General features: G+C 43.7%; 1 protein-coding gene across 2 annotated transcripts in view; it reads left to right on the forward strand.

Annotated features, from left to right (window-relative positions):
- Window positions 1-18,738, forward strand: part of PHAF1 (phagophore assembly factor 1) — a 40,451-nt gene that overhangs the window by 13,195 nt on the left and 8,518 nt on the right. For both annotated transcript variants that reach the window (XM_027774620.1, XM_006155582.3), the window contains exons 3-9: window positions 1-76; window positions 7,642-7,725; window positions 12,208-12,251; window positions 12,747-12,826; window positions 13,118-13,212; window positions 14,734-14,831; window positions 14,920-15,032. In XM_027774620.1, coding sequence (XP_027630421.1) covers window positions 1-76; window positions 7,642-7,725; window positions 12,208-12,251; window positions 12,747-12,826; window positions 13,118-13,212; window positions 14,734-14,831; window positions 14,920-15,032 — 590 coding nt within the window. The remainder of the gene's footprint in view (window positions 77-7,641; window positions 7,726-12,207; window positions 12,252-12,746; window positions 12,827-13,117; window positions 13,213-14,733; window positions 14,832-14,919; window positions 15,033-18,738) is intronic.

The raw sequence follows: 18,738 nt of genomic DNA on the forward strand, positions 1-18,738 counted from the left end.
TCTGGCTCAGGCAGTAGCCATTCTTCAGAAGCACTGTCGTATCATCAAAAATGTCCAGGTTCTCTACAGTGAGCAGGTGAGTGGTGGCTGATTTGTTTACTGAAATAGCATCCCTAGTCAGTGAGTCACCTCCAGTGACGGCACTTTAGGAGAGGCTGACTATCAGGGATTGCTGTGTTCACATGGGAGAATCTCTAGCACTAGTCAGTTATAAAGTTTTGTTTTTTTGAGAGAGAGAGATTTTTGCTATAGGGCGCGTGTGCTTACCAGAGAGACAGAAAGAAAGCGAGAAATCTGCCCCGCCCCCAGGGGTGGCCACGTGCAATCCCTTCTCCATTCTCCTCTCGGGATTTTGGGCATGCTGCACACGGCTTGAGTTTTAAGCCTCTGGGACTCAAACTGCGGTCAACTACGTGGGAATCCAGCAACATAACCATTACACCATGTGTTGGTCCCATAAAGTACATTTTCTTTTATTCTGAAACTTTCAGTCTTGATTGTTTAGTTCTGCCAAGTTTTAAAGAGCAATAATAACCGGATTTGGTTTTTGTCTGTGCTTGACTTACCTACTGGCTTTTAGACAGGGTCTTTGCCTCTCAGGAGGTAAAGAGTCTTGATCTCTGAGGAAGTCACCTCAAGGGACTGTCTCTGGTTTTCTAGGGTACTTGCCTTCCATTTTCTTATTTAAAATTGTCTTTTCTGGTTTTATGTTTATTGCAGTGCACATCTCTAGCTACCGGAGCATACCAGGTTTAAAAGAAAACAGATATAGCTCACACCTTTATCTTTCTCAAAGAGTAATCTCCCCTCCACTGAACTGTCTGAAACCTGCTGTTATATGACACAGACCATATGCTGCCATGTGGAACAGCTTTTGTGGTAGCTTGAGGCTGTGTGTCACAAGTCTCAGGGAATAGTTTTACACACACAGAGGCTAAAGAATGTCTCTGATGGCTTCTAATTTTTTTTTTTAATTTTTAAAAATTTATTACTACTCTTTATTCAAGATAGCATGTGCACATTTGCACACAAGAGAGAGGCATTCTCAACAGTGTCCAGTCACATCACAGTTCCTTCTGTCCGGCTTATCAGGAACTTGGGCACATGCATGGTTGGCTGCATGTTTCAGGCCAACCAGGCCAGGGGTCCCAGCCTATCACCTATGTGACATCCAGCAATGAGGTTCAGTATGCTACTAACTGCCAGCAAGCCTGGGCCCTGGTGGTGGTTTTGAGAACACCACCAGGGTTTGATGATTTCAATTTCATTTGTTCCAACTAGTTTCAATTCCTAAAACAAATGACAGCTTACTTTTGACATGAAGAATGTTATAGATCGGAAAGATTTCTATGAGTCTACCTAGTTTGGCTTATAGCAGAGTCAGAACTAGACTATTACCTGTACCCAGAGATTATATTCCTTGGCACTGTACCCCTTTGCCACTTTAGTGAGGCCCCATGTGAGGAACCTTTCTGAGAGAGAGAATACTTAGTCCCCAAGGAAATGCTTGAATATTCATGTGGTACCTGCCACAGAACAGGGGTCTTGGAGGAGTGGGCAGCAATTCCTTGAATCATAGTGCCAAAATAGTTTCTCATTTGTAAAGTGAAGGATGGATGGTGCCTTTTCCTCTGTTTTAAAGTTGTGGGATTTTTAGAGGTTTTTACCTTAGGTCACATGCACCCGTGGGGGTTAAGGGTAGGTACAGAGACAGTGAGAAATCATCACCAGGGGTTTGAGATGATGACCACACACAACTCATTTTCCTCCAGGGATCTCAGGCACACATGCACACACTCCCAGTACTCTGGGATGTTTTCAAGCCATCAGGTCCAAGAATCGAACTGCAGTTGGCCATGTGGGAGTCCAGTGACATAACCACTATGCCATTTCCTGGCTTCTCTCTCCTTTGTTTTATTATTGCTAACCTAACCTGACTTTTTTTTTTTTTTTTGAGAGGTTTTTGTGAGAGGGTGTGTGCACTCGCCAGAGAGACAGAGACAGAGAGACAGAAAGCGAGAAATCACCCCCCAGGGGGGATGGCCACGCCACAATCCCTTCTCCATTCTCCTCTCAGGATCTTGGGCACGCATGCACACGCGCCCGGCGTGGGTTTTAAGCCACTGGGTCCGGGACACAAACCGTGGTCAATTACGTGGGAGTCCAGCGACATAGCCATTACACTAACTGCTGGTCCCACCTAACCTGACTTTTAATTCAGTGTTAAACATGAGGGATGGGCCAGCCAGTGGTGTGGTGGTTTAGGCAACTGAATCCCATATGGTAGACAGTGTGGTTTGAGTCCTGGACCTCGTAGTTTGAAAAACACAGTGAGCAGGCCTGGCAGGTGGCGTGGTGGTTAAGGTGTTGGACTTCCACATGGCTGACCATGGTTTGAGTTCCAGACCTGGCAGCTTTCTTTTTCACTTTCTCGCTCTGTCTCCCTCTAGTCAAATTGAAAGATAAATAATAATAACAAATAGGGGCCAGCAGGTAGTGTGGTGGTTAAGGTGCTAGGCATTACCACATAGCTGATCACAGTTTGAGTCTCGGACCTCTCTCTCTCTCTCTCTCTCTCTCTGTGTGTGTGTGTGTGTGTGTGTGTCTGGTCAAATTAAAATAAATGAATGAATAAATAAAATTAAAATAAATAATTCTTAAAAATAATGATACTAACAAATAAAATTAAATAAATAAGTCTTTGAAAGAAAAACACAGTGAGCGTGTGTGCATGTATGCCTAAAATCCTAAAAGGAATGAGAAAGGGAAGAAGAGAGATTGCAGCATGACCATCCCCCATGGAGGGTGCTTTCTCTCTCTCTCTTTCTCTATCTCTCTACAGTGAGTACATGAAGCCTCTGGCAAATTAAGGGGGAAAAAAATGAAAGAATTACCTCATGACAAGTGAGGTAATCAAAATGAGTGTGCTTTGTTGGCTTATAGCCATACACATTTAGCTAAGTCAGAGTTAGGTACCTCAAGATTGGATACATTTGAAAATAGACTTTTAAACTTTTTTAACCAATTTGTAAAAAATAATTTATTTTATTTTGCCACAGGGTACACACATTCACCAGAGAGAAGGGGGGACAGTGGATCCTGTAGAGGATGGTCATACTGTGATCCCTTCTCTTTCATTTCTCCCTCCTATTGAAATTTTTTAACATGCACAGATACCCAGCATGTCTTTCAAGCCACTGGGTATGGAACTCAAACCACATTTTTTTTTTTTTTTTGGAGAGGTTTTTGCTATAGGGCATGTGCGCTCGCCAGAAGACAGAGGCAGAGAGACAGAAAGCGAGAAATCACCCCTCACAGGGGAAGGCCACGCCGCAATCCCTTCTCCTCCATTCTCCTCTCGGGATCCTGGGCACACATGCATATACGCCCGGCATGAGTTTTAAGCCCCTGAGTCTGGGACTCGAACCACGGTCGACTACATAGGAGTCCAGCGACATAGCCATTACGCTAACTGCTGGTCCCGGTATTATTTCTTATATCACTACCTTTTGTTTCCTGTCTTTCCAGTTCTTATGTTCAAAGAGTAATGTTCAAATTAATTTTCTTCAATATCTTCTAAGCAACTATAACAAGTTAGAAAACGTGGGTTTTTGAGTTCAGGTCTTGATTCAGATCTCTGCTCTTCCCATTTCTTGGTTATGTGACTTGTGGCAGTAACTAGTCTGGTTCTCCTTCTATAAGATAGATATAGTTTGCTGGTGATAGATTAATCTTGATGAGTTTCAAGATGGTCTTTCAGCTCAGATGTGATACTTCTTAAATGCAGGACCTGTCCTGAGACCATCAGGTGGGGTGGTAGTTAAGATGCTTGTTCCCACATAGTCATGCTTCTAGTCCTGGACCAAGCAGCTTGAAAAATATGCTGGGAGTGCATGTGTGCCCAAAATCTTTAGAGAAGAATGAAGGAGAAGAGATTACAGTGTGGCCATCCCCCCAGGGAGTGATTTCTCACTTTCTCTCTCTTTCTTTATCTTTCTCCAGCCAGCACACACACCCCATAGCAAAAACCTAAAACAGAAAGTAAGAGTGAGTCCTGTTCTTTTCATGTGCCTGGTTTCTTCCCTTCCTCCCCCATTCCTTTCTTTGCTTCCCACTGAGTGCAGAAAACATTCACCCCATTGAAAGTTTCAGAAATGTCTTTGTGCAAATCACGTCTTGGTTAGCCCCATTGAAAGTCTCAGGGAGCAGTACCAGCATGTGGTGTAATGACTACATCGCTGTACTCTTATGTAGTTGACCATGGTTTGAGTCCCGGACCGGGTGGCTTAAATTCACACCAGGCATATGTGTGTGCATGCCCAAGATCCCAAGAGGAGAATGGAGAAGAAGTGATTGCGGCATGGCCATCCTCTCTGGGAGGTGATTTCTTGTTTTCTGTCTTTCTGATTCTCTCTGTCTCTCTGTCAAGTGCACGCTCCCTATAGCAAAAACATCTCCAAAAAAAAAGAGAGAGAGAGAGAAAGTCTCAGAGACCAGCAGATGGTATAATGGTTATATCGCTGGGCTCTCACGTGGTCAACACTGTTCAAGGTGACTTAAAAGTCATGCCAGGCACATGGGCGTGTGTGCCCAAAATCCCAGAAGGAGAGTGGAAGAGAAGGGATTGCCACACGGCCATCCCCTCTGGGGGTGTGATTTCTCACTTTCTGTCTCTTTCTGTCTCTCTAGTGAACATGCGCAAACCCTGCAGCAAAAAAATCTCTTAAAAAATTTTTTTTCAGAAATAGTTTGTCTTTGTGCAAATCACATTTTGGAAATTAAATGCGCCTATAAAGTAAACTACATCTTTCTTAGAGAGGGAAAGATGTTAATAACTAGTGACCAGTGGTTTTACTCAACTGTTTCATATGGAGGACAACTGGCTTGCTAAAATGCCACACGGTACATGTATATTTTGGTTCTAGAGACATTAAGTATTAGTAAAACATTGATCATGAGAGTAATTCACTTGCTTTGAAAATTGCTTAGTTTTGTTCAAAATTGTAACAATGGCAGAAAAAAACATCATCAGTTCTTGAGAGAGTTGGAAAATCCAGATCCTCCCAGCTCTCCTCCTCTAAGCAAAATTCCTGAAGGAAATTAATATGTTGCAGGTTGGCAAGCGGCATGGTGGCTAAGGGTGCTGGACTCCCACATGGTTGACTGCTGTTTGAGTCCTGGATCTGGCAGCTTGCTTTCTCACTTTCTCTCTCTCTGTCCCTCCCTGGTCAAATAAAAATAAATAAATAAATAAATAAATAAATAAAGTTAAGATGAAATAATTCTTTAAAAACAAACAAAAAAAGAAATGAACATGTTGTAGGGCTGGCAGGTGTCGCACTGGTCCCCCACATGGTTGACTACAGTTTGAATCCTAGACCTGGCAGCTTGCCTTCTCACTTTCCCTTTCTCTCTGGTCAAATTAATAACAACAAAAAATAAAATAAAATAGATAATTCTTTTTAAAAAATTGACATGTTGCTTCATCATACTTACTTCCATGGAATGGATCCTCGCCAACATGGAACTTTATGTTCTGTGTTGAGAATAGGTAACCCAGGATTAGGGTTCTTGGTTCCATTACCTCGCTTGAGACCTCATGGTTAGATATTCATATAGACTTGCTGGACAGTTAAAACATTCTTTTGTCTAGTTTTTGCTAAACATGATGGTGCCACCTGGGCCTGCTACCTTGTGAAGATCAAGGGAATGGTGAGGAGCAGACAATGTGAGCTAATTCTGGAAGGATTTTTGGAAATAATTTCCCAATGAGGCCCATACCAGCAGTGGCATCTGGGCTTTCAGTACATGTTTGTTTCTGACAACCATGCCTCTGTCATTCACTCTGTCTATCCTGAGAAGCTCTATAAAGAAATTTCTCGGAACCTTTTGAGCAGCCATGTCCTGATTCAAGAATGGGTAGAAGGGCCGGCAGGTAGCGTGGTGGTTAAAGGCATTGGACTGCACATGGCTGACTAAGGTTCAAGTCCTGGACCTGGTGACTTACTTTCTCTCTCTCTCTCTCTCTCTCTCTCTCTCATCAAACTGGAAAACAATAATAATAATAATAAATATAGTTAAATAAAATTATTCTAGGGACCAGCAGTTACCATAATGGCTATGTTGCTGAACTCCCATGTAGTCAACCGCAGTTTGAGTCCCGGACCCAGTGGCTTAAACTCCCACAAGGCGCATGTGTGTGCATGCCTAAGATCCTGAGAGGAGAAGGGATTGCAGTGTGGCCATCCCCCCTGGGGGTTGAGTTCTCACTTTATATCTCTCTGGCTGTCTCTCTCTTTCTGGCGAGCACACGTGTCCTATAGCAAAAACCTCAAAAAAAAAAAAAAAGATTCTAAAAGAAAAGAATGGGTAGAGTTTGGGATGGTGGTGTTTTTCCTTTTATCAAACATCCTGGGCCAGGTCTGTGGGGTACCTTCAGATATTAAATTCTTGAATTGACTACATTAGATCAGGAGCAGGCAGGTGGGTCACACACAGGAGTAAAGAATGCTGTATGGCAGGTACTGTGCTTGGTGCTTTCTGACCTATTATCTCTGTGCTCAGAACAACACTGAAGGGAAGGGATGAAAGTATTTCCATGAAGAAACCAGAGCTCAGAGAAGTTTTGAGAGTCACTTAAGGTTACCAGGGTTCTTTTTACTGCTCTCTGCTATTCCCTTGCAAGACTTGAAGGACAAATGTAGAAATATGACTTCTTAGATCTTAGACTTAGGTTTTCAAAATGCATTTGTGATATTAGCTGGGTATAGAGAGGTGGAGGGAGGGAAGAAGGAAGTAAGAATGTCATCTCCGGCCAGCAGGTGGTATGGAGGTTAAGGTAGCTGGATCCTACATGACCAACAGTGTCCCAGAGTCCTAGACCTGGTAGCTTGAAAATCATCCCGGGCATATGTACATGCAGGTCTAAAATCCTGAGAGGAAAATAGGTGAGAAGGAATTGCAGTGTAGCCATCCTCCAGGGGGAGGGGAGGTGATTTCTCACTTTCTCTTTCTTTCTCTGTCAAGCACACACACCCTTTAGCAAAACTGGAGAAAAAAAAAAAAAGAAGAAGAAGAATATCACCTCATGTAGATCAGATCATAAGATATTTCTTTGCCCTAGAATTTGGCCTAAAACGTTCAAAGAATAAAATATGTTCCCTGTGGATGGTACAGAGGGCTAGAGTATGAATGGACGTAGGTTCAGCTGACGTGCATAAGGGTGTCTGCTGAGTTTGGCTCCTGGGCAAGGCATTTTCACATGACCTGCATTCCTCACCAACTGCTCTGTAGGTTTAATGGCAGTAAACTCACATCTCAGATGTAGACCCTGGAGCCTCGAAAGAAATGACCTATATACTCATATAATTTTGTCCCTTTCCCCCAGGTATTTTTACTCAAGCTGGAAGGGAGAGGCTCTTTTCAGCCAATATTATGAAGCAGCAGCTGCAGGCTGGAAATAGAAGACACTAAGCATTCATGCAACAGTTTTTTTCTGGCTTCCATACCTCATTAGTTGGGGAAGAGAGGGACTGCCTGCACTTAGGTATTCCCCATGCATTGCATTTATCTTGTAAGGCTTTCAGTAGGTGCTGGTGAGTGAATCAGTTGTTCAGAGTATATTTTATTTTTGTTTTGTAGTCTCCTCTAAGCCATGACCTCATCCTTAACCTGACTCAGGACGGGATCAAACTGCTGTTTGATGCTTTCAATCAGAGACTTAAGGTAACTATAAATGACAAAGTTTAATGTTGGGCTGAACCAGTCTTTCTGGAGCTGATTAATATATGCTGTTGTGAGATATTTCAGAAACTCATAAGTTTTAAGCTTGGACTTTTTGTTTCAGAGACCACCACAATGTAGGGGATTGAAGTTGTGCCTGATACCCTAAAAGAGGGAAGACGGAGTGGGCTAAGTGCTTGGAAAGAGACTGGGAAGGTGCCACTGTACCACGTTCCACAGACAAAGGGAAAATAGTGTTCAGTATTTGGAAAACACCCTGTAGGGGCTTTTATGTTGAATAGGAAAACAAGGGAGGAGCTCAATATTTGGCATGGTTTGTCCTGTGTCTTATATTTTATTTTTAAAAGAATTATTTTATTTAACTATAGTTACTTATTTATTTTAATTTAACCAGAGTGTGAGAGAGAGGAAAGCAAGCTGCCAGGTCCGGGACTTGAACCATCGTTGGCCATGTGGGAGTTCAGTGCCCTTAACCACCATGCCACCTGCTGGCCCCCCAAGTCTTGTATTTAAAAGTGTACTAAAACTGGTGCCTAACTTTGGAGTAAAACCAAATGACTTTAGTCGGACTTACGTGTTTTATTTTACTTCATTCTTAGGTCAAACAGTGTGATTGAAAGATAGAAAATAGGAACTGTTTGGGGCCAGCAGGTGGTGTGGTAGTTAAGGGTGCTGGACTCCCACATGGCTGACCAAGGTTCAAGTCCTGGGCCTGGAGATTTACTTTCTCACTTTTTCTCTTTCTCTTTCTGTCTCTTTCTCGTTTTCTCCCTTTCTGGTTAAATTAAAATAAATAAAGTTAAATTTAAAAATTCTCTTTTAAAGGAAAAAAGAAAATAGGAACCGTTCTTCCTACAATCCTGGGGCTTATGGTTAACACCAGCAGCAGTGAGTTGATTCTCTAACCCTGTTGAGGGAATGTAAACAACTTGCTGATTTGTTGGGTTGACCTGATTGGCATTTCAGTGCAATTTGCAACACCTATTTCAGTCCAGGATGTTTTTAAATACACTCTATTTACAAGTGCCTGGGCCTCACAGGTTAGTCATGTGGTACCAAACTCATGCCTCAGAGTCATGAGGTTGGATGCAGGCTCTGGGCATGGCATGCCAGAGCTATTGTCTGGGTTAGGATATGAAGTAGCCTTTCTAAAAGACTTGGGTTCTTCCCAGTTCTTGTCATCCCACCACAAGTGAGCTGCTGAGAAGTGAAAACAGAACATGGGATGAGAATTCCTCATTCTATCCTGTCTCCCAATGGCCAGAAGATCCACACTAGGAGAGCCCCGAGTATGATCTTTAAGTTGTCATCATTTAATAATTATATTGCTATATCATTCACATATAATCTATATGATAAAGAGAACTCTTCAGTCTTGGCAGATTTATGCTCTGACTTATTTTTCTTTTTATTACATATTTCTGATTTTCCCAGCAGTTTCAGAAGGATTTCTGAAAATTGGGAAATTAATAGGAAAATTATTCTGGCAGCACGTTTATAGGTAGTCATTTGCGTATAATTCGGTAAAAGTCCACTTAGGAAACAAAACTCAAAAAGATCGAAGTGTGGATGATGTTGACAAGTGTTTATAGCAAGGCATTCCATAGTAATGAGAAGCTGAAAGTAACCTAAATGGACAAAAAAAAAAAAAGGGATGGCTAGGCAGCCCATAGAATTATAACATGGTGAGGAAACTATATATTGGTTTAGTGAGCACTTAGTATGTGCTAGACACATGGTGGTTTCAAAAGCATTTCATAATTTAATACTAACAAGCCTGTGAATGGTACTGTTTACCAATAAGACATCTGAGGGACAGAAGGGGTATGTGGTCTGCCTGAGTGTGTTAAATCTATGTGACTGTTGGCTAGTAGGTGACAGTGACACAAGAGGAACATCCTAGAGGCGTACTCCCAAAGTGGGTAATAGGAAACCTTTGAAGGGTCATTGGCCAGGAGGAGAGGTAGCAGTCAAGGGAGTAGAGTGCCTGTGCCTGCTATAGCAGGGCGTCCAACTGAAGGTGAAGGCCCTCTGCCAGCATGAGGCCCTGGCCTCAGTGAAAGGGCATACCAGCTTGGCATGGTGTATTGCCATGTCCAAGCATTCTGAAGGGAACACTGGCTATCTTCTGAGTCATAGCTGTTTCCCTTGCATGACCACTTCCAGACCTCTTTTCATACTTCCTTGCATGACCACTCCCAGACCTCTCTTCATACTTTGAAGCTTCATACTGTCCTTAACTAGCTTCGTACCAGGCAGACGTGCCTGACATGTTCTGAGCATCTTCCCTGTGCAACCTAGTGAGTCAGACCTTAAGGGGCTTAACTAAATGAGAGCAGTGAACAGCATACACAAGTATGGAGGAAGAGGGTCTTTCAAGTGCTGTGATGGCTCAGTATGGGGAGTGGTTTTCTATTTTATTTTGTTTTGCAGGTAGCTTCAAAGTAGCTGCATGAGAGATTTCCAACTTGGTTCAGTGTTCTGGTCTCCAACAGGGTTTCTGTCTGAAAGTAAACTATTATGTCTCAGATACTCTGCAATTCCTCACAGTCTCCTCTACATCTAGGCCCAGACATTGAGTTAGTTCTGCTTATGCCTCCATAATGAGGGCTAGACCTCCCAGCTTGAGGATAGTAGGTGATGCTTCTGGTCCCAGCCAGCCATCCTGCAGATGCCAAACCCTTGACACTCTTGCATGGAGGACTTCATAGTGGCCATTACTTGGCACCATTAATGGCCGAATGTTCAATGCCTTTTCCTTTCTTTAAAAATTTATTTAATTAATTTATTATTATTAATATGGTACAGGGTATGTGCTCACCAGAGAGAGAGAGGGAGGGAGGGAAAATGAGAGATAAGCCACCAGGTCCAGGACTTGAACCACTGTCAGCCATGTAGGAGTCTAGCGCCCTTAACCGTCACGCCACCTACCAGCCCTGGCTTTTCCTTTGTCTCTGCCCTGAGTTCTTGGCATTTCATCTAAGGCTGAATCCATTATAGAGCAAACTTCACAAGGGTCCTGAGGTCTAAGATGCATGAATACCATCACACTTTTCCTAAACTGATTTTTTTTTGGGGGGGGGGGGAGGTTTTTGGCCATTGGGCGTGTGTGCTCGCCAGACAGAGAGACAGAGAGACAGAAAGCAAGAAATCACCCCCTAGGGAGGATGGCCATGCCGCAATCCCTTTTCCTCCATTCTCCTCTCGGGATCTTGGGCAAGCACGCACACGCGCCCGGCGTGAGTTTTAAGCCACCGGGTCTGGGACTCGAACTGCGGTCGACTACATGGGAGTCCAACGACATAGTCAGTACGCTAACTGCTGGTCCCCCTAAACTGATATATTGTGGCTTGTTTTCTAGCAGGATAGACCATCCCCCTTTGTTTTGTATACAGAACAAGCTGTTTTGAAAATGACTTAATTTGAGGGTTTGTTTGTTTTAAGTTTACGTATTTACTTCTTCCATCAGAGAAATAGGCACCTCAGCAAGGTTTTCATTTTCCTGGTGTGTTCAGGGAGCCCCCAGAACTTGAACTCAGGACCTTGCCATGGTCTCAGCAGAGCATTATGTTACTACCACTGTCCAAATAACTGACTGATCTGAGTTTTTATGATGCAGCAATGTATGAGTGGAGAGAAGGGGTTTTAATATAGCCATAACCGGGGCCAGTAAGTGGCATGGTGGATAAGGGCGCTGGACTCCCACATGGCCGACCACAGTTCAAGTCTCAGACCTGGTGACTTGCTTTCTCACTTTCTCTTTCTCTCTCTCTCTTCCTCCCTCTCTCTATCTTTCTGGTCAAATTAAAAAATAAAATAAAATAAATAATTCTTTAAGAAAATAAAAGTATAGCCATAGCCTTCGCAAGTTGCATGAATTTGCTTCTGTGGAATGTGTCATTATCCTTTAGGGGTATGTGCCCAGTATCACTCACAGGTGGATTAGATGTAAAGACCTTGACCCAGAGCATCCATGGACATTTGTCAAGCAGTCCTCAGGAAGGGGAGAGATTATGGTGTTTGTTTTATAGTACCCCTTCCAATTTTTGTTTGTTTGTTTAGAAAGATTTTCTCTAGGGCCTTTGTGCTCACCAAAGAGAGAGAAAGCGAGAAATCACCCCCTAAGTGGGATGGCCACATTGCTGTCCCTTCTCCTCCATTCTTCTCCCAAGATCTTGGGCATGCAGGCACACCCACCCAGCATGAGTTTTAAGCCACCAGGTCTGGGACTCAAACCATGGTCAACTGTGTGGGAATCCAATGACATAACCATTAAGCTATCTGCTGGTCCCCTCCAATTTTAAAATGAGAACAAAAATTAATGTGCAGTGCATCAGGAGAATTTTGGCTAGTAGCAGATTTTTTTCCCTTTACTATTTATTCTGTAAAAAAAAAAAAGAAAATTCTGGTCATATTATCAATTTAAGGCCATTAGTTGCTCTTAACCATTTTTTTTTTTTTTAGGTGATTGAAGTATATGACTTGACTAAAGTAAAGTTAAAATATTGGTAAGTTTTCTTCCTTGCTGTTATATATCACGCTTGGTACAGACAGTTTTTATCTCCTTCCTTTGTGAAGTTAGAAAATTCTCATCTACAGTAGTCTAGGGATTACAGCATGGAGCCTTGATTTCCTGAGGCAACCTCCAAGCCTGTTCTTCTCCTGGGGAGAAGTAAAGCTCATCACCCCCAGTGGGGTGTGGTCACACTACAGTCCCTTCTCCATTTCTCCATCCTGTTGGAATCTTAGCATGCATGCACACAATCTTGGCATGTTTTTCAAGCCACTAGTGTGAGGAATCGAACTGAGGTCAGCCATGTGGGATCTGGCTCCTTTAACCACTTTACTCTGAGGCTGACCCTATTTAAAAGTTTTTAATTTTGTTATAATTATAGACTCATGTGCCTGTATCTTAAGAATATAACTCTTCCAGCAACCATAACCCTATGATCTATTAGCCCATCTTGTGAAGCCTACTATTAAAAAGTATTTCTGTTTTTCAGTGGAGTGCATTTTAACTCTCAGGCTATAGCTCCTACCATTGAGCAGATTGACCAGTCTTTCGGCGCAACCCATCCTGGTGGTAAGCCAAATCCATCTGATTCCTCCGTTCCTTAGTGGCAGCCCATATTGATAAGCCTGGTGGGCTGTTCTATCCCACTCACTCCCTGAAGTCAAACCCCTGGAGGATTGTGGAGTTGGTACATGACAGTAAAGGAAATCCTCTCCTTGTTTTCAACCTAGTAGGTCAGTTTAGAAACAAGACACAAAAGAAGGTGCTGCCAGCCAGTCATTACCTCTTGCCGATCTGGTTTATGTTACTGACTTCAGATGCCAGCCAACCATGTCATTTTCTTCTCCCCCACCTCTACAGTGTACAACTCTGCTGAGCAGCTCTTCCATCTCAACTTCAGAGGACTGTCTTTCTCTTTTCAGTTAGACTCATGGACCGAGGCTCCCAAGTATGAGGTTAGCCCTTCCTGTCCCCTACTTTTTGTTGCCCAGTGCCTATGTGCTCTGTATCAACAGATTGTGCCATGGCAAGGGGTGGGAAGAAAAGGATAGGCAGCCTTTTTTTGGTTGCCTTATCTTTAAGCTCTTTGGGGACAAAGTGTGTGTGTGGGGGGGGGAGGGTAGAGTGGATGGAGGAGACAGGAAGAGTAAGTCTCAGGATAGACATTCCCAGGAAGAGGGCACAGCCTCCTGCAGAGTGAGGTCAGGCTCACTTGAGAGAGAGAAATACAGTCATGCCTTACTTTAAAGCTCCTGATCACTACAGGCTTGCCAGAGGGAGAGAAAGAGAGAGAGAGAGAGCACTCTCCTAGTGGGGCATAATCACACTGCAATCCATTTCATCAATTCTCCTTCCCATCAGCATTGTGGGCATGCATGTGCACCTGTTTTCCAAGCTCCCAGGCTGGGATTTGAACTGTGGCCAGCCATGTGGGGTCCAGCTTCCAATGCACAGCACTTAACCACTGTACAATGGGACCGGCCCTTATCTTTTCTATTGCAGCATCTTAGTGCCTAAGTATCCATCTCATTATGGTTTTGATTTTATTTCTTTGATGACCAATGATGTTGAACCTCTTTATAAATGTGCTTATTGCCATTTGTGTATTCTTTGAAGAAATGTCTACCCAAATTCTTTGCCTGTTTTTAAGACCAGATTGCCTTTTTGCTGTTGAGTCGTAAGAGTTCATTATATATTATAAATACTAAATTCTTTTTTTTTTTTGAGAAGTTCTTGCTACAGGGCACATGTGCTCACCAGAAAGACAGAGAGAGACAGAGAGACAGAAAGCAAGAAATCAACCCCCAGGGGAATGGCCTCTCTGCAATCCCTTCTCCTCCATTCTCCTCTTGGAATCTTGGGCACGCACGCACGAACGCACATGCGCCCAGCGTGAATTTAAACCACCAGGTCTGGGATTTGAACCGCAGTCGGCTACATGGGAGTCCAGTGAAATAGCCATTACACCAACTGCTGGTTCCAAGTTTTCTCAGTGTCCTAGAATTTGGAGATTTAATTCTCTAGATTTTCAGTTGGCAGACATTTCATTCATCATTAGGGTTCTGAAAATGATAGCTTTTCTATAAGGCTTACCTTTTATGTAAGCATTTCTGCATTTTTATCTCATGAAATAGAATTAAAGGTGAGCTTGCATGGTTGGGGTGAGTTTATTGACCCAGAGCCAAATCTGTTTGCTTTTGACTTGGACAGTTTTGGGTTGTTTTTTAAAGAATTACTTTATTTTATTTATTATTACTAGTATAATTATTTTAATTTGACCAGAGAGAGGGAAAGTGAGAAAGCAAGCTGCCAGCTCTGAGACTCAAACTGCTTTTGGCCATGTGGAAATCCATTGCCTTAACCACTGTGCCATCTGCTGGCCCTGACTTAACTAGATCTTATAGACCATGTGTGCTAGGGAGTATAAGAGCCTGAGTTACATAACCTGCAATAAAACCCTCATTCTGTGTTTGCAGCCCAATTTTGCCCATGGCCTAGCTTCTCTCCAGATACCACACGGAGCAACTGTAAAACGAATGTACATCTACAGTGGAAACAGCCTACAGGATACCAAGTAAGTGAGGAGCATGAGGCTTTATGTTACGGCCATGGGCTTCCTGGGAAAGAGGACCAAGCCTTGCTCACTCTGTGCCTACCCCCAGGGCTCCTGTGATGCCCCTGAGCTGTTTCCTGGGCAATGTGTATGCTGAGAGTGTAGATGTTCTTCGAGATGGAACTGGACCCTCAGGTTTGCGACTTCGCCTACTTGCTGCAGGTCAGTCACTGGCTTTGAGGTGGGTGGATTTCCCCCTTATGTCCATGTTGAGACATTCCAAAGTCCATATGTTAGAGATTCATCATAGTCGATGTGGACTATTATAACAAAAGCCCAAAGTTGGGTCATTTATAAATAACAGATTTATTTTTCACAGTTCTAGAGGCTGGGAAGTCCAAGATCAAGTCTGGCATATTCGGTATCTGGTGAGGGCCTGCTTTCTAGTTCATGAACAGTGTTCTCACTGTGTCCTCACATGGTGGAAGGGGCTAACCAGCTCTCTGGGGTCTCTTTTATGAGGGCACTAATCACCATCATGAGATCACCCTCATAACCTAATTACCTCCCAGAGGTCCACCTCCTAATACCATCACCTTTGATGTTAGCATTTGAACACGAGTTTTAATGGAACATAGGCATTCAGCCCTTTGCCATATAATTCATAGAAGACAAATGATTGCAGTTGTTCATGTTATAGCTTTTGTTTGATTTTGTCAAGGGATAGGACATAGTCTTATTATTAGCAAATCTTAATAAGCAGCAGTAGCACTGTCTCTCTCAGCATACACATAAACCTGCTGTGTGCTTATGTAGCTTTGCAAGTGGTTTCCAGGTTTTTTCCTGGAGATGTGTCCAACAGGCTGCAGTGTTGTCTGCTCTTCCCGTTTCTACCTTAAATGCCAGGTGCCAAGTTGTTAGGGTAGGCAGGCAGGGGGTAGGAGGGACTCGTTGCATTGTAGTTTGGTCACATCTTGCCAAGACTTCTGCTCACCATGAAAAAAAAAAAAAAAAAAGCTCTTCCCACTTTCAGTTGCTGGTCCCTACATGCTCTATGTTTTGTTCTGTGGTTTTCTGTACCTAGCTAGTGTTAGCTGCTTTGGGCCTTGGATCATGCTTAACAGCAACAGGATCTGCAGTGAGAACACTGGAGTACATGCGCCCTCTGGCAGTTATTTATTTTTTTTAATGGGGCCAGCAGATGGCATGGAGGTTAAGGCAGCTAGGTTCTACATGGACAGCTGTGTGGTTTGAGTTCTGGGCCCAGAGGTTTGGAAAACGTACTGGATGTGTGTGCATGCATGCCCAAAATCCCCAGAGAAGAATGGAGGAATAAGGACTACAGTGTGGCCATCCCTCCCAGGATGGTACTTTCTTACTTTCTCTTTGTCTCTGCCTGTCTTCAGCAAGTGCATGTACCCTGTGGCATTAAAAAAAGAAAAAAAGGGACCAGCAGTTAGTGTAATGGTCATGTCTCTGGACTCCCATGTAGTCGACCATGGTTTGAGTCCCAGACCCGGTGGCTTAAACTCAAACCAGGCGCGTGTGCGTGCATGCCCAAGATCCCGAGAGGAGAATGGAGAAGGGATTGCGGCATTGCCATCTCCCCTGGGGGGTGATTTCTCACTTTCTACCTCTCTGTCTCTCTGTCTGGCAAGTGCACGCGCCCTATAGCAAAAACCTCTTCCCCCTCCAAAAAAAAAAGAGAGAAAGGAAGGGCCAGCAGATGGCGTAATGGTTACGTTGCTGGACCTCCCACATGGCAACCCATGTTTTGAGTCCTGGACCTGGCAGTTCAAAACTCATGCTGAGTGCATCTGTGTCCAAAATCCTGAGAGGAAAATGGAGGAGAAGGGATTGCAGTGTGGCCATCCCTCCTGAGGGGTGATTTCTCACTTTCTATCTCTCTCTCTCTCTGGCAAGCACATGTGCCCTACAGCAAAAATCTCTCTTTGGGGAAAAAAAAAAGACAATTGCATTTGAGCTGTGTTTTTTGGGGATTGCCAGAGGGAGATAGGAGAGACAAAGAAAGGAGAAGGGAGAAAGCATTTTCCTGTGGGGCATGGTCACACTCCAGACCCTTCTCCATACTTTTGGGATTTGGTGTGTATATACACATGCACTGGGCATGTTTTTCAGGCTGCCAGGACCAGAACTTGACCATGGTCACCCATGTGGAATCCAAGTCTCTTACCACTGAACCACAGAGCCAGCCCAAACTGTGGGGTTTTTTTGAGAGTTGAGCAGCAAGGCCAAGAGATTTATTGTCTGTCTTGTTAGGAGAATTACTGCTTGAAAGAGCAGGGCAGTCAACCATCAGAGCCTTTAATCATCACAGGTCATAGCAGGAGGAGCCTGCTGAGGGTATGGCTGCCATGCTGTATAGCACTCTCCCAACCGCTGTGCTGCTGACACTAAGGGCAAGGAAAACCCTTTCTTTTGAGTTAGTGCCTCACAGAGGTATCATCTAGTTCAGTCTTTACTGAGAGTGTCCTTTGGCAAGCACATGGTTCTCAGCCGACTCATTTTTCACATCTATTTCCTTGTGGAGTATGGCTTCAGCAAGGCTTTTGAACATAGGAAGTTGATTCAACTCTCTTGGTTCCTGTGATTTTTTTTTTTTTTTAAAGAATGATTTTATTTAACTTGAGGGATAGAGAAAGAGAGGGAATGTGAGAAAGTAAGCCGCCAGGTCCAGGACTTGAACCACGGTCCGCCATGTGGGAGTCCAGCGCCCTTAAGCACCACACCACCTGCCAACACCCCACCCCCCCATAATCATTTATAGGAAGATACTCACGAGAACCAAAAACTAGTCTCCTAAAGCCAAGGGTAGGCTTCAAGCAAAGTGAGATGAGAGAAGACTCCTATGTGAATGGTCCCTTCCCTGTAGCTCCATTTGGACATGTATAGGTATATGGTGCCTGAGTAAATAAATGTATTAGGCTTATGGAGACTTTGGGTCCACTGTACTCTTGGTGGGTGCTCTAGGTTGCCTAGAGCTGTGAGGTTAATGAGGCTTATACTTTCTTTTTTTTGGAGAGGTTTTTTTTACAGCGTGCGTGTGCTCACCAGAAAGAGAGGCAGAAAGCGAGAAATCACTCCCCCTAGGGGGGATGGCCACGCCGCAATCCCTTCTTCTCCATTCTCTTCTTGGGATCTTGAGCACGCACACACACGCGCCCAGCATGAGTTTAAGTCACCAGGTCTGAGACTCGAACCACAATCGACTACATGGGAATTCAGCAACATAGCCATTACGCTAACTGCTGGTCCCAGGCTTATACTTTCTTGAGGACTTCATTTAAACACAACCCTTATGGCTAGCAGGGGGCATGGAGGTTAGGGGGGCTGGATCTCACATGCTCGAGTGCATGGGTTAAGTTCTTGACCCAGTGACTTGAAAAAACACGCTGGGCACATGTGCATGTATGTCCAAAATCCCAGGAGGAGAATGGAGGAGAAGGGATTGTGGTGTGGTCATCAAAAATAATCATTTCTTTCTCTCTCTCTCTCTCTCTCTCTCTTCTCGTGAGCACACACACCTTATAGCAAAAACAAAAAATTACATAAACAAACAGATATAGCCCTTATTTGCTACTCAGTATACATGTACTAAGAATAGAGATTCTTAGGCCAGCTCCATGGCCTAGTGGTTAAGGGAGCCTGATGCTAAATTGCTAACCATTTGGTTCAAGTCCCTGGCAGCTTAAAAAATATGCTGGGTAGTTGTATATGTATGTCCAAAATCCCAAAAGGCTAGAGTAATAAAAGAAGAGATTGTAGTGTGATTATGCCCCATTGGGGGATGTTTTCTCTTTTCTTCTCTTCTCTTCTCTTCTTTTCTCTTCTCTTCTCTTCTCCCTTCTCCCTTCTCACTTCTCCCTTCTCCCTTCTCCCTTCTCCCTTCTCTCCCCTCCACGCTTCC

The sequence above is a fragment of the Tupaia chinensis genome, unplaced genomic scaffold, assembly GCF_000334495.1.
Source record: "Tupaia chinensis unplaced genomic scaffold, TupChi_1.0 Scaffold000463_1, whole genome shotgun sequence".
Classification (NCBI taxonomy): Eukaryota; Metazoa; Chordata; class Mammalia; order Scandentia; family Tupaiidae; genus Tupaia; species Tupaia belangeri.